The sequence below is a fragment of the Cardiocondyla obscurior genome, linkage group LG11, assembly GCF_019399895.1.
Source record: "Cardiocondyla obscurior isolate alpha-2009 linkage group LG11, Cobs3.1, whole genome shotgun sequence".
Lineage (NCBI taxonomy): Eukaryota > Metazoa > Arthropoda > Insecta > Hymenoptera > Formicidae > Cardiocondyla > Cardiocondyla obscurior.
The window spans coordinates 531,443-544,634 of NC_091874.1; the positions used below are offsets into that span (position 1 = coordinate 531,443).

The 13,192-nt window shown below is 41.0% G+C and overlaps 2 protein-coding genes across 4 annotated transcripts; one reads left to right on the forward strand and one right to left on the reverse strand.

The window, feature by feature from the left end:
* Nucleotides 1-109: 109 nt before the first annotated feature.
* Nucleotides 110-7,733, reverse strand: Eip63e (cyclin dependent kinase Eip63E). Of its 2 annotated transcripts, none has more exons than XM_070663403.1 (7): nt 6,959-7,733; nt 5,455-5,544; nt 5,155-5,283; nt 4,801-4,991; nt 4,337-4,722; nt 3,714-4,258; nt 110-3,628 (listed from the first exon to the last, which is right to left on the reverse strand). In XM_070663403.1, the coding sequence occupies exons 1-7, from the start codon at nt 7,002-7,004 to the stop codon at nt 3,537-3,539; spliced, it is 1,479 nt and encodes a 492-aa protein (XP_070519504.1). In that variant the 5' UTR covers nt 7,005-7,733; the 3' UTR covers nt 110-3,536. The 2 variants fall into 2 exon arrangements, with proteins under 2 accessions (XP_070519504.1, XP_070519503.1); XM_070663402.1 differs by having other exon boundaries at nt 4,801-5,021.
* Nucleotides 7,734-8,060: 327 nt separating this feature from the next.
* Psa (puromycin-sensitive aminopeptidase) lies at nt 8,061-12,955 on the forward strand. Of its 2 annotated transcripts, none has more exons than XM_070663391.1 (4): nt 8,061-8,414; nt 8,929-9,173; nt 9,776-9,926; nt 10,042-12,955. In XM_070663391.1, the coding sequence occupies exons 1-4, from the start codon at nt 8,076-8,078 to the stop codon at nt 12,121-12,123; spliced, it is 2,817 nt and encodes a 938-aa protein (XP_070519492.1). In that variant the 5' UTR covers nt 8,061-8,075; the 3' UTR covers nt 12,124-12,955. The 2 variants fall into 2 exon arrangements, with proteins under 2 accessions (XP_070519492.1, XP_070519493.1); XM_070663392.1 differs by lacking the exon at nt 9,776-9,926 and adding an exon at nt 9,587-9,734 and having other exon boundaries at nt 8,067-8,414.
* Nucleotides 12,956-13,192: the final 237 nt, after the last annotated feature.

Below are 13,192 nucleotides of genomic sequence, written 5' to 3' on the forward strand. Positions count from 1 at the left end.
TAAATTCGGGATCGATCATCAATCGGTCTAATCGTCAGACATATGTAATGCCACATGTTCTCAACGACGCGTTCAAGAAAATGTTTACTATGCGGAAAAACGTAATCTCTTTCTCTTTTTTTTTTTTTTCCCCCAATTAATGCAATTCCGCAGCGGTTTCGATATCTTATGCGTGATATCTCGTGTAAAAAGTTTACAAATAAAAGAACGTACACTTGAAGATCGGAAGATTTCATACGTATACAAAATCGGATACTTAAACAACATAAGTACGTATTAAAGCTACAAAAGTTTTGCGTATTTTCAGTAAACTAAACGGAACGTTACGTATGGTGACCATTTAACTCGGCAGTGGTACAACTTATTATTTCTTATCGATATTAACTTTCAGAAACGTGTATAAATTTTTTTACATCGTTTTGAAATAGCGATTAAGAAACACATATATTGCTCACAAGTAATAATTAAAAAAACTAAAGAAAAAGTAACTTTTAAGAAGCAACTGATAAATGCATTTCCAATGAGGAATATATAATATAAACGCACTCCTGCATGTGTGAAAGACATAGTATATATATATATATATATATACACACAAAATGTAAATTACAAAGTTTATAACGAAAACAAAAATTTATCTTGTTAAAACGTTTGACGTTTCTCGTCTCGATTTTTTAAAGTCAGTCTAAAAGTACAATATTTGTATTTGTGTATCTAAAACTCGATCGTTTTCGAAGCATTATATACTTTTTCGTATTTAATAAAATAATTATTACCTATTTTATTAAATAAAATAATAAATATATATTTAATTAAGTTACTTTCAGATTTTATATAATACAAATGAGAACGTCTTTACATATAAAAAGAAGTTGTGACACTTGAATTTTCTTCTTCCTCTATTTTCACATTTATTGAGATCGATGTAAACGGCATCATGTTTACACGTTATTAATATATGTACATTAAACGTTTGAATATTTCTTTCTAGAAACAAAATTCGATGTTACCATCCATAGGATGGGACAAGTTACAAATTTCACATCAGAGTAAAAAAGTAGCACCGCACCCTAGAAACCAATGTATCAGAAAATCTCACGAAACTAAGCATAGGAAATTAAACTTATGATTACGATGTCGACCTACTTAATTTATTCGATAAATGCCCGTTTTTACGAAAATGGCAGGATAAGAAACGAAGAATCTTAAACGTCTACAAACAAGCTTAAATTTACATTATGCGTATTTAACTTCATTAAAAGATAACAGTAATAGCGTGAATATAATGAGAGATTGGAACTGCAACCTATTTACAATAAAGATAATGACGTTTCTGACGATAGAAATTAAATAAAGAAATGGAGTTTCTCATTTAACAACAATGAAAGAAAATGTTTCTCGTATGCGCTTTCTATCATGTGAGTACAAAAGTATAACGTTTCAAAATCTTAATATGCATCTTCGTTGCAGGATTTATTATAATTTACTGATATTCTTTTCGTAAGATGTAAAAATAAATCTATAATTGTATTTTATATAGACGAAATATAATTTTCCTTTACATTTCATTTGGCGTTTTAGTTCAGAGAATAGTTGAAACGTATGCATTTTTATTAAGTCATTATAAGTAAAATGTGTAATTTTGGTTTCCATATCAAATGTAAGCTGTTGTTTCACTTTTTCACTTTGCCGGATATTTTGCCTAGCTCTGTAATACCACTGCCGGGTTAAGGATGAACAGGATTCAGAGTACCATACGTCTGAATTTGTTTGTTACAAAGTCACATTTATTATCTCGATTTAGCTATCTCAGCATTATCGATAATACGAATCTGGTAATTCTATATACAATCTACCGAAAAAGAAACGCAATAATCGGTAGTAATAGCAATAGCGTCTTTCAAATCTCTTCGAAATCTCCCTCAATCCCCCTCCCACCTTTCATTTACTTTCACCTCGTTGATATATTTTTCTTTTTTTTTTAATAAGTGTGCTGAAAAATCGGTATAAATGTAACCTACGAAAAGGAGTAATATTATCGCAATAATCGTTCAATTGTAGCTTAGACAAAATTTGGAAGAACTGTAACGCCGTTTTTTAAATCTTCTTTATATTTTCCTACTTCCTACTATTGCCAACGCTATTTTATCCGGTAGTTTTTTTTTTTTTCTTTTTTTTCTTTTTTAGAAAATCGAACGGATACTCGTTAAATAATACTATATCACGAGTACATGGTCGATTGAACATGTCACAGTTTACAGCTCGAGCACCATATTTGGCTAATGTCAATAACAGTTAAAAGCAAATTGAAGAAATAAAATTTCGTCAAGTCTAAAATCACTACCCCATTTCTCCCTTTACTTCCCTCTCGTTTTCTGTCACGATTTGCTATCATTTACGCTACGTTGTGACGTTGTCGATAAACTTCGATTGATATTAAATACGATCTAATGCTAATCACTTACATCTAGATCACTACAGTCGGGTATTATTAACGATGAGCGTTCAATTAGTTTAATCTCACTGCATCTTGCGATGTTGGCTACTACGGCACTTGACTAATACTGATCCGCTGTTTTTCTTTTTCCTTTTTTCACTAAACTTCTAATACCTTACATGCTAGCATCACGTCTAACAATAAATTTAACTCGAACAATAGTTCTCTCTAATTTATCTACGATACCAGTCAAAAGTACATCACCTTTCGGATATTTAAGCACAACTTGTATGCCAACTGGCATTAAAGATGCTTAAAAATCCTAAAGATGATATATTTTAGGCCGGTGCTGTATCAATATTTTCAACTGTCCTAGCGACCAACATCATGCACGAAAGAGCAGTAAAATTCGTTTATATAAAGTGCTACAGGTCTTCCACAATTTTTCTAAGATAAGTAATAATTACTTGGTAATAGTTTTGCTAACCAGCGACCGTCCGCCCTACTTGGCTTGGGCTGGGATCGGGGAGACGCAGGGCGGCGGTATGGTACCTTTCTTTTTTTTTTCTTTTTTGATTGGTATCGATCTAAATCTAATATTTGGACGAAGTGCGAGGATGGGTCGTGCGTGCTTTTGCTTCCTAAATCGAGCGTGCGCAAGTTCTTATAATCTTTTTAACTTGTAGCCGTAAGCTTTACTTTCTTGTTTCCTTGACCAGAATTACGATTTAATAATTCGTTAATAATTAATTTACTCGAATACGTATATTCTTGAAAAGAAGAAGAAAAGGAATATTATTATTGCGTGTGTGAAAAGAATAGAGTGGCGGAAATCATGGAGCAGCCCTGAGAGAGAGCGAACAACGCATCTGGGAGTAGTGCATGTGCGCTTGTGTATCTGTGTGTTGTAAGTAATATGTTTGTGTGCATATGTTAAGTATACATGTATTTGTTAGTTGTGTCATGTGCGCGTGAGGGTATGTGCGTGCACTCGCGCGCATACACCCACACGTATGAACCTCACGAGGATGAATGTTTCACTCAACATGTTAAATTGCAAATTTACTTATAATATACTCATTTAACGTTTGCTTTAACCTCAAGTCTTAAGAGTCGTGTGACGCGAATCCGTGCACCCGTGCCTCGAGTTTGTATACAAGTGACAACCTTCTACGCTGAATATCGACACTTCTGCAACAAAACAGATTGCCACGTGAGACACAGATGTTTCACGACATATGCAACGATATGCTGGGTGGAATTATACAATACTTACCATCAGGTAATTCATATAGTTTCCTAGGAAGAGAGGTGAAATAAGGATGTCGTAACGCTTCCTCCGCTCCTATCCGTTGATCGGGATTCAGCTGCAAGAGCGACGACGCCATACTATCACCCTCGGCGATGTCGTAAAGCCGGGGAAACGAGAGTCCCAGTTTCCGCGGCGGATAAAATATCAGTCTATGCGCCTTATACCCGGGCAGATGCGTGACACCTGGCCAAGTTTCCTCCGTAGGTGTGCCCAACACTTTAAATATCTTATCGAGCTGGTCGTACGTACAGCGTACACCTGGGAATGTCGGTTCACCAGTTAACATTTCCACAAATATGCAACCTACTCCCCACATGTCGAGCGAGGTCGAGTACTCTGTGGAACCTAAAAGAACGTCGGGCGGTCTGTACCACAAGGTCACGACTTCGTGTGAGTACGTATGCGATGGCACAGATTTGGCCCTTGCCAGCCCAAAGTCTGCCAATTTAAGTTCTCCTATTTCACTGATTAATAAATTCTGGGGCTTTACATCTCTGTGCAGTACTCTCCTAAAATATGAAATAACATAAATTAATCGATGCGATTATCAAAATAATTAAAATTGAATATTATATATTTATAATTACCTGCGATGACAGTATGCTAGTCCTCTCAATAATTGAAAAAGAAACAATTTAACATTACGTGGATCCAGTCCTCCGTTTCCGCTTCCATACCTTTCCATATATTGCGATAGATCGGTGTGAACGTATTCAAACACGAAGGTGAGCGTCTCGCGGGTATGAATGATATCGTGTAAAGTCACGATATTGCTATGTTTTAACTCTTTGAGGAGACTTGCCTCGCGAATGGCAGTAAACGGAGCTCCTTCCTCCTCTTGCAGTCTAATTTCTTTAAGAGCCACCACTTGATTAGTGAGATGGCTATAGCCTTTGAACACTGTGGCATATGATCCCTCTCCTAACTGCTCCAGTTTTATATAAGCTTCGGATTTACCAAACGGCGAATCTCCCTGTTGAGACAAATTGAGATTAGTACATACCATTAAAAAAAAAAAAAAAAAACAAATACGTATGTATTATAATATTACCCCAAAAGCGGAGAATCGTTTAGTTCTTCTAGGTTCTGGACCAAGGAAAACTTCAGATTTCGGCCGCGGTGGACGTCTGGGCCGCAAAATTACCCTAGCTTCCTCCCGTATATCTTCATCGAGAAGCTTCGAATCGCTAGAAACCGAAAGCTGCCGATGCACCCTCTCGTGATCGCCCACACCTGTCCATTCTGTGACAGTCCAATTTTCGATGAAAATTCCTTATGTGTGAAAGTTAATTATTAAATGTTAAAAATTAAATTATTTTACAAACGTCGTGCATTAATTATATTTGTAAGATAAAAAAAGTATTGGCTAAAACTTTTGTTTGCATATCAAACTGCATTATCTTACCATAACGACGATCTTTATCCGCAGGTATGTTGCCATTCGGCTCCAAGCGGTCTAGGAACTCCTCAGAATAACCATTATATGGCAATTGACCTCTAGTTGCAGCATCATCAGCCTCTTCTTTTGATATAGCTAAATAATTAAAAAAAAAAAAAAACAAAAAATAATTTTTTTGTATATTTCCATTAATTGTATCCGACTAACAAACAAATTATGATTTAATTGTTTCAGCTATTCAATAAATACAAATGTTTTCACTCTTATGTTAATGTAAAAGTATTTATTTGCACAAAAAGTACTTACAAAGCCGTCCAAAGCTGTGACTGAGACGTTTCTTTAGTTTTTGCACTCTGCTAAGAGCACCACCCTTCTTTTCCCGCATTGTCACAGGCCCTGCACATAATAAACGCAATATTTTTAACAACCATTTAAAATATCAAGTGTAAGTTGAGACAGCATGACATCATAACAGAAGGCCAAGAACATCAGAGTAATTCAGATATAACAGACCATTATGATGACATCATACGCTCTGTTATGCCGGTGCTCTTTAATAAAGATGATAGACGTATATGCATCGCATTCCTCTCAAATGACAATGCGAGGAACTTGATACAAAAAAATGTAGGCTAAAAAGAATTATATTATGCAATAAACAATAAAAAAAAAAAAAGAAAAGAAGGAAAGAATAGAAATCTGTTTCTTTTTCGGATAACATCTTAAAGACCCTCCCAGCAGCACAGTATAAACAGAGCAGGGTCCTGACTCTTTCTCAATCAACGAGTTATAAATGTCAAAACTCATATCTCGCTCCCCTTACAAGTAATGGTGCTCAATGAATGGAGTAACTTTACACAGCGGGGTCTCTCAGACTGGAATGATGTAATTCATTCTGAATTCAGATGATTCATCAATCTACGATATGGAAGGCAGCAGATTTTCACAAAAGACGTGTATTCTTGGGTACACCTTCCAAGTGCCAGTTCCTTGAAACTGGTTGACTATCACGTTTCTTGGAAGCGAGTCGCGTAACAAAGCGAGCTCTCGCAGAGCGCTCACCATCGTGATAAAAAGTTTGAAACTGCCGTATGTGTGCGGCACATAACACGCCATTCAGTCACACGGACGTGCACGCACACGGGCACGATGCAATTGTGCACATACGCACACATGCTGCTCGTGCATACAGGTAGTTACAGCGCAGAGGGGGGTCAACGAACTAATATACATTAGTTTCGCGCGCCGAATAACGAATCTCAGGAGCGAGGTGTCGAAAGCAAAGACGTGTTAAAGGCGTGAGATCGCATTGGTCTCGAGGCAAGCCACGTTGATCTTCGCTGCATGGAGACGCGAGTCTCACGATCAAGATTGATAAGCGACGTCACGGGATGAGTAAGAGAAACGTTTTCATTTCTGTCCGCTCGAATTGCATCCTGAAGCACTGTCCGTATACGTGCACGCGTGCACACATACGAGACACATGTACACGTGAGCGCGCGGGGGCCCCCAGAAAGAGGGAATTATTTCCATTTTCTTTCTTTCCCCCTTCCTTTTTTCTATTACTCCTGCTCCTCTCCGTGCTCCGCGTCCTCCCGTCTCTGCAATCCTGGAACGGAACTCCCTTTATCTCATTCTCTCTCTCCGTTGCACACAGGCACAGGCACACGCACGCACGCACGCACGCACACACACGTTCCTTCTATCTTTATCTTCCCCGCCTCTTGCGCGCACGCGAAAGCGACCGGGAAATAAGGAAACGACGAGCCGGGACATCGCCGGGAAAAGGTAGATGCGCGCAGAGACTTACCCTCTTTGCTCTTGGAGGCGGTTGAGCCCTTATCCTGACAGTACATGATTACTCATACGCTCGCGCGCGCGGGACACATCACATATGGGCGGTGACGCACTCGGCTGCGCGTGTGTCAGTGTGTGTACGCGGCGTCGCCGCCGTCACCGTGTTTTTCCGTCGGCCGATGCTCCTGCGGCGCGGATCCGGGTGTTCCGGAGGGCGACGTTCTCCCTAGCGCGCGGTCTTCTCACGTCTTTCGCGCCGTCCTCTCGTGGCCCCGTGAAGCTGTCCCCGCCGCGTCGGCTCGCGCCATGAAAACGCCTCCGCCGCTATCGCGTCGCGGCCGACGGCGACGACGACGGGATGTCGTCGCGCCACCGCGAGGACGCCGCCACCGCCACGAGGCTCGCTTCCACCGCGAGGTGCCGCTCCTCTCCTCTTCTCTCCTCACCGGTCCGGGACAAGGTTCACGTCGGTGCACTCTCGCGCACGCACACACGCGTATACACAGCGACCAGCAGCCAGGCACTCTCTCTCTCTCTCTCTCTCTTTTCTTCTTGTGTTTCTTCTCTCCCGTCACCGACGGGAATCGGAACGTCGGTCAACCCCTCGGCCGCCGCGGTGACCCTTGCCGACGGCGGGTGCTCGCGCACGCCACCACTACCTCAAGCGAATCATCTGCAAAGTCGGGGCCGACCGGTCGGGAAAGCAGCCTGTCTCGCGTACGTACGTCGCGGATGCACTGCTCTCGCCTGCTCTCGCCTAACACACACCTCCATCCACCTCGCGCACCGCACGACACGACGAAAGCCAGTGGGCGAGAGCAAGCGCGCGCGCAGGCCCGGAAACCTAGTCTGTGAAACACGGTTTGAGAAAAAGTAACTAGGTGAGGTTCGATTATTTCAATTTACGATTATCGATCTACCTGGGAATGATAGGACACGTTCGGAGAAACGCTATTCGTGCAATTTAGCATTATCTTTTTCTAATGCCATGTGTTGTGTGCATTACGTGTATTACTACAATACGTGGCATTAGAAAAAGATAATGCTAAATTGCAGGAATAGCGTCATACCCATAGTCGTGCGCCCCCGCATTCCTGTGCGGTCATGCGCAGTACGTGTGCATCCGGGCCATGTTCTCGCGCGTCGTCGCACGTGCAGGTGTGCGTTGCCGTTCTGTGAGTCAGCAAAACGGGCAGGGACAGGGAGTTGACGCGGGTTCGTTATCGCGGTTGTTGCGAGGAGCGAGCACCGTCGGGAGCAACGGTGGTCAAGTACCGAGAGTGAACTACCCCCGCCGAAACGTCTGCGAAGTAACCGCGAGCGTGCCGTGCGGAGCGACGATGTCGAGCGACGAGAAGAAGCCGTTTCGCCGTCTGCCGCTATGCGTGCGTCCGTATCACTATGATATCTCGCTGACGCCGAATCTCGCCACCTTCACCTTCGATGGTACCGAGAGCGTGCATCTCAACGTAAGTTCAACGTTTTCGCCCTCTGGGCTTTTCATCTCCCCCGTTTCTCTCCTCCGCCCCGTTCTCTCCCTCGAACCGCAAAAGGGAGTCGAAGAGAGACCGAGAACAAAGCGGCCGCTGTCCATATGGGAAACATAACCAAGAAACGCCGCCCTCCTTTCGTCCCCCTTTCCCTGCCCTCCCCTGCCGGTTCTACATGGCTGTTTGAATAGCGTTCGAGTTTGATTGGCAAACACCGTAGCCGGTCTTATCTTCTAATTGCCGGCAATCACGCTTTTAATCCCCCTCACGACATCTACTCGCTTAATTCTCCATCGCTGTTAATTATATGCGCACGTTTCATTTCAGATTGTATTTGCCATCTTATCTCCTACTTTTTTTTTTTTTTTTTTTTTTTTTTCCTACTCAAGCTCTGCAATATCTTACTTTATCTTTGCAATTAAGATTACTGCATTTTCTGATTACTAATTTAATTTTTTTTTTTTTTTTTTTTTAATACTTTTTTGTATCGCAGGTGGAAAGCTCTACAGATACCATTGTGTTGAATTCTTTGGAGATTAATATAAAAAATGCAACCTTCAATGGGAACGATGGCAAGGCTATTGCTGCTAAGAAAATTGAGTTGTCGGCATCTGAAGAAACTGCGATGTTGGTATTTTCTGAGGCTCTACCACTGGGCAAAAGTGGATATCTGAATATAGAATTTGTGGGCGAGATCAATGACAAGATGAAGGGCTTTTATAGGAGCAAATATAGCGGGTAAGAAAAGAGCTTTATAACTTTGCATTATATGTATAATGTATAAAAAAAAAAAAAAAAAAAATTAGAAAGTTTCTTAATTTGATGAGAAACAAAACTTATATATAACTTAATAATAGTTTAAATGAATTGTTGATTGACTCTAGCGTCTGAAAATTAGTATTATTCGTTTTCTCTCCCAAGAGTCTTTTTGAACGAACCCAATACATCCCGGGTGCGTTCGGGGAGACGCCACTCGTGCAAACCGGCACCATCTTTCTCTTCTGACGGCATACGTTAGAAGAAGACGGTACCAAGCAAGTGTGTTGGGCTCGCTCGAAGCGACTCCTGAGAGACAAAACAAAAAATACTTGCGTGTAACGCTTGGGTAAATAAAGATATTTAAAACTATTTATATATGTATCTTTCTAAAGGCAAGATGGTTACTTTGCTGTAACATATTTATGTCCCACGTCAGCACGCATGATTTTCCCATGCTGGGATGAACCGTCTCTGAAAGCGACCTTTGATATACATCTTGTACTCCCCTCTCAGGCATCTCTTACCGGATTATCGAATATGGTGAGCGTTCTTGATGCAACGTAGAATTTTTATGATTTCAGAGAGGACGGTACCGTTGAACACGCGGCGGTTACGCAGTTTGAGCCAACAGATGCTAGACGTTGCTTCCCATGCTGGGACGAGCCAGCTCTCAAAGCCACATTTGACATTACGCTAAAAGTACCAATCGGTCTTACGGCACTTTCCAATATGGTAAGCAGCGCCCGGCATCTGCAATTATTTGATACGTTCTTTTGTTTTCTATTTTCTAATTAATTTATATTTTACAAAATTTACATTTATATGCATCTCTTGTTTTTGTTTTCAGCCTGTGAAAAGCAAAATTGCAACTGGAAACTACGAAACATTGACTTTTGAAAGAACGCCTATTATGTCGACGTACTTAGTGGCCGTAGTAGTGGGCGATTTCGACTACATAGAGGACAAGTCAAGTGACGGGGTGTTAGTTCGAGTTTACGTGCCGAAATCCAAGAAGGAGCAGGGTCAATTCGCCTTGGAAGTAGCCACCAAGGTATTGCCTTACTACAAGACTTACTTTGGCATTGCATATCCTCTTCCAAAGATCGATCTCATAGCAATTGCCGATTTTTCGTCCGGTGCTATGGAAAATTGGGGACTTGTCACGTATCGCGAGACCTGTTTGCTCGTGGATCCGCAGAATACGTCAGCGGTGCGCAAACAGTGGATCGCGTTGATAGTAGCTCACGAGTTAGCTCATCAATGGTTTGGCAATCTCGTGACGATGGAATGGTGGACGCATCTATGGTTGAACGAAGGTTACGCGTCATTCGTAGAATTTCTTTGTGTGGCGCATTTGTTTCCAGAGTATGATATCTGGACGCAATTCGTGACTGACACGTACATCCGGGCATTGGAACTGGACGCTTTGAAAAACAGCCATCCGATCGAGGTGCCGGTCGGTCATCCGTCGGAGATTGACGAGATTTTCGACGATATATCGTATCACAAGGGCGCTTCTGTAATTCGCATGTTGCACGCGTATATAGGTGACGACGATTTCAGAAAGGGGATGAATTTGTATTTGAAAAGACACAGCTATGCCAATGCGGAAACCGAGGATCTTTGGGCCGCGTTGGAGGAGGCCAGTAATAAAGCTGTGCGTAAGGTAATGTCGTCGTGGACCAAGAGACAGGGTTTTCCGGTCGTCAAGGTTGATTATCGTCAGGAAGGCAATAATAGGATTTTGTCGTTGACTCAAGAAAGATTCCTAGCCGATGGATCGGTAGATAGCACTGCAAATAACGCATGGCTCATCCCAATAAGCGTAAGTTCGTCACAAGATCCAAGCAAAACAATATTCGATGGCATATTAGATGCGAAAAGTAAAGAATTCGTAATTCAAAATGTTCCCGAGGGCACATGGCTAAAAATCAATCCTGGGACAATTGGCTTTTATCGAACTCGTTACAGTCAATCCGCTCTGTCGCTTTTACTGCCTGCAATTAAGGACCATACGTTACCTCCTCTCGACAGATTAGGCTTACTCGACGATCTCTTTGCCATGGTACAAGCGGGCTACGCATCTACGGTGGAAGTGCTTGAATTAATGCAAGCATTCCAGCAGGAAGACAACTACACTGTGTGGTCTACTATAGTGAATATTTTAAGTAAAATCGGTACTCTTATTTCGCATTTAGATTTCGAAGATTCTTTTAAAGCATTTGGGCGTAATCTGTTCCGCGATGTTAATGCCAGATTAGGATGGGATCCTAAGCCGAATGAGAGCCATTTGAACACCCTGCTCAGATCTCTCGTGTTGGGCCGTATGGCGGCTCTAAATGATGAAAATACCATCGAAGAAGCAAAAAGAAGATTTGAGCTACACGTAAACGGCACAACGACCCTCGCTGCCGATTTGCGCAGTCCGGTCTATCGAGCTGTGCTTTGCGTGGGCGATATTAATACTTATATGACTATGATAAAGTTATACAAAGAGACCGATCTTCAAGAGGAAAAGGAACGGATTCTACGAGCGCTCGGTGCAATCAAGGACGAGGCGCTGCTACGAAAAGTTCTCGACTTTGCCATGAGCGAGGAGGTCCGTGCTCAAGATACTGTATTTGCCATCATGTCCGTGGGTTTGTCGTACAAAGGACGTCTCATGGCGTGGAATTTCTTCAAGGAAAATTGGAAAACCCTGTTGGATCGTTACGAGGGTGGCTTTTTACTAGCGCGGTTGGTTAAATTCACCACGGAGAACTTTGTCACCGAGGAACAAGCCAAAGATGTAGAGAGTTTCTTCGAGGGTCATCCGACCCCGGGCACCGAAAGAACGGTGCAGCAGTGCGTCGAGTCCATCAGATTGAACGTGGCATGGCTCGCCCGAGAAAAAGACTCGATCAGAAAATATCTGACCACTCAAGTCTAGGAAAGACAGTTTCTCTCATCTCCGTTACCTTAATAGGACATTTGCTATAGTTCGAAACTGCATATGAGCCAAACGGTTTTGTTGCGTGAACGTCTTACGGTATTGCTTGATATTGTGAAGGGATGTTAATTAAGTATATGGACTTGCCTCTTGCGTATAAGATAATGCATAATAAGTATTTACAACAAACCATGTGTATGCACGCTTGATGAAAAAAAGAAAATGCTAATTTGTTTAATATTGGGTAGAAATTCCACCGAGTGCAAGAAAAAAAAAACAGCAAATGGAAGAAAATACAGTTTTGTATACACCTATTATATACCTCACTGATAAGTCATCTTGGGACAATTCTATTTATAATGTTCTTATCGTTTAATTTTTACTGGCGTCGTTAGGTAATTTTATATTGAACCTGTTACTCGTGGAAAAAAAAAATTGTAACGTTTAAAATAATTATTTTATATATCTTTCATTTATTTTATATGAGAAATTAAAAGAATATATGGATATTCTTGATTTTCAGTGATAAACTGGAGCAATATTGCGTAAAATACTGCAGCGACATTTTAAAATGCAAAATATGTTTGAATCATGATTTACATACACATAGACATAATTTTAGAAAAGCCAGTTGAAAGTTAATTGCGTTTATATTGTTGGTTATTCATATACAACATGGGCAGGATATTCGCTCTCGGTTTGTAGATAAACTTCCCAGTATTCATGTAAGAAAACTACACCCAAGCTTAATCTTTTTATGAAAAACCTTTACCGATTCCGTTTGTTAAAATAAAAGGTCAAAGTAAAATCTGATAATTAATTTGATGAACAATGTTTACGATTTTCTTTTTATTTTATAGACATCACTTATTTATTTCATGGAATGATAATCCGATTTGAAAAATACTTTTCAGGCTTTTCGTAATTTAATCACGTTGCGATCGTCTTTTATATTCGTAATGCAAACAAAAATATGACGTCAAATTCTTGATTTCCATGAGTGTAATTAATTTTTTGCAATTGTAATTTTTCTGTTTTTTTTTTTCCTCCTTTTCCCCTTTTTTATTTC

What these genes read in the sequence shown, in the direction of transcription:
- Eip63e (XM_070663402.1), bottom strand. Translation starts at nt 7,004, where the DNA reads ATGTACTGTCAGGATAAGGGCTCAACCGCCTCCAAGAGCAAAGAGG. An exon ending in CGCCTCCAAGAGCAAAGAGG is followed by an intron (nt 5,545 to 6,958) that starts GTAAGTCTCTGC and finishes TATTATGTGCAG; the next exon opens with GGCCTGTGACAATGCGGGAA. An exon ending in TCACAGCTTTGGACGGCTTT is followed by an intron (nt 5,284 to 5,454) that starts GTAAGTACTTTT and finishes TTAATTATTTAG; the next exon opens with CTATATCAAAAGAAGAGGCT.
- Psa (XM_070663391.1), top strand. Translation starts at nt 8,076, where the DNA reads ATGTTCTCGCGCGTCGTCGCACGTGCAGGTGTGCGTTGCCGTTCTGTG. An exon ending in TATAGGAGCAAATATAGCGG is followed by an intron (nt 9,174 to 9,775) that starts GTAAGAAAAGAG and finishes TTATGATTTCAG; the next exon opens with AGAGGACGGTACCGTTGAAC. An exon ending in TTACGGCACTTTCCAATATG is followed by an intron (nt 9,927 to 10,041) that starts GTAAGCAGCGCC and finishes TTTTGTTTTCAG; the next exon opens with CCTGTGAAAAGCAAAATTGC.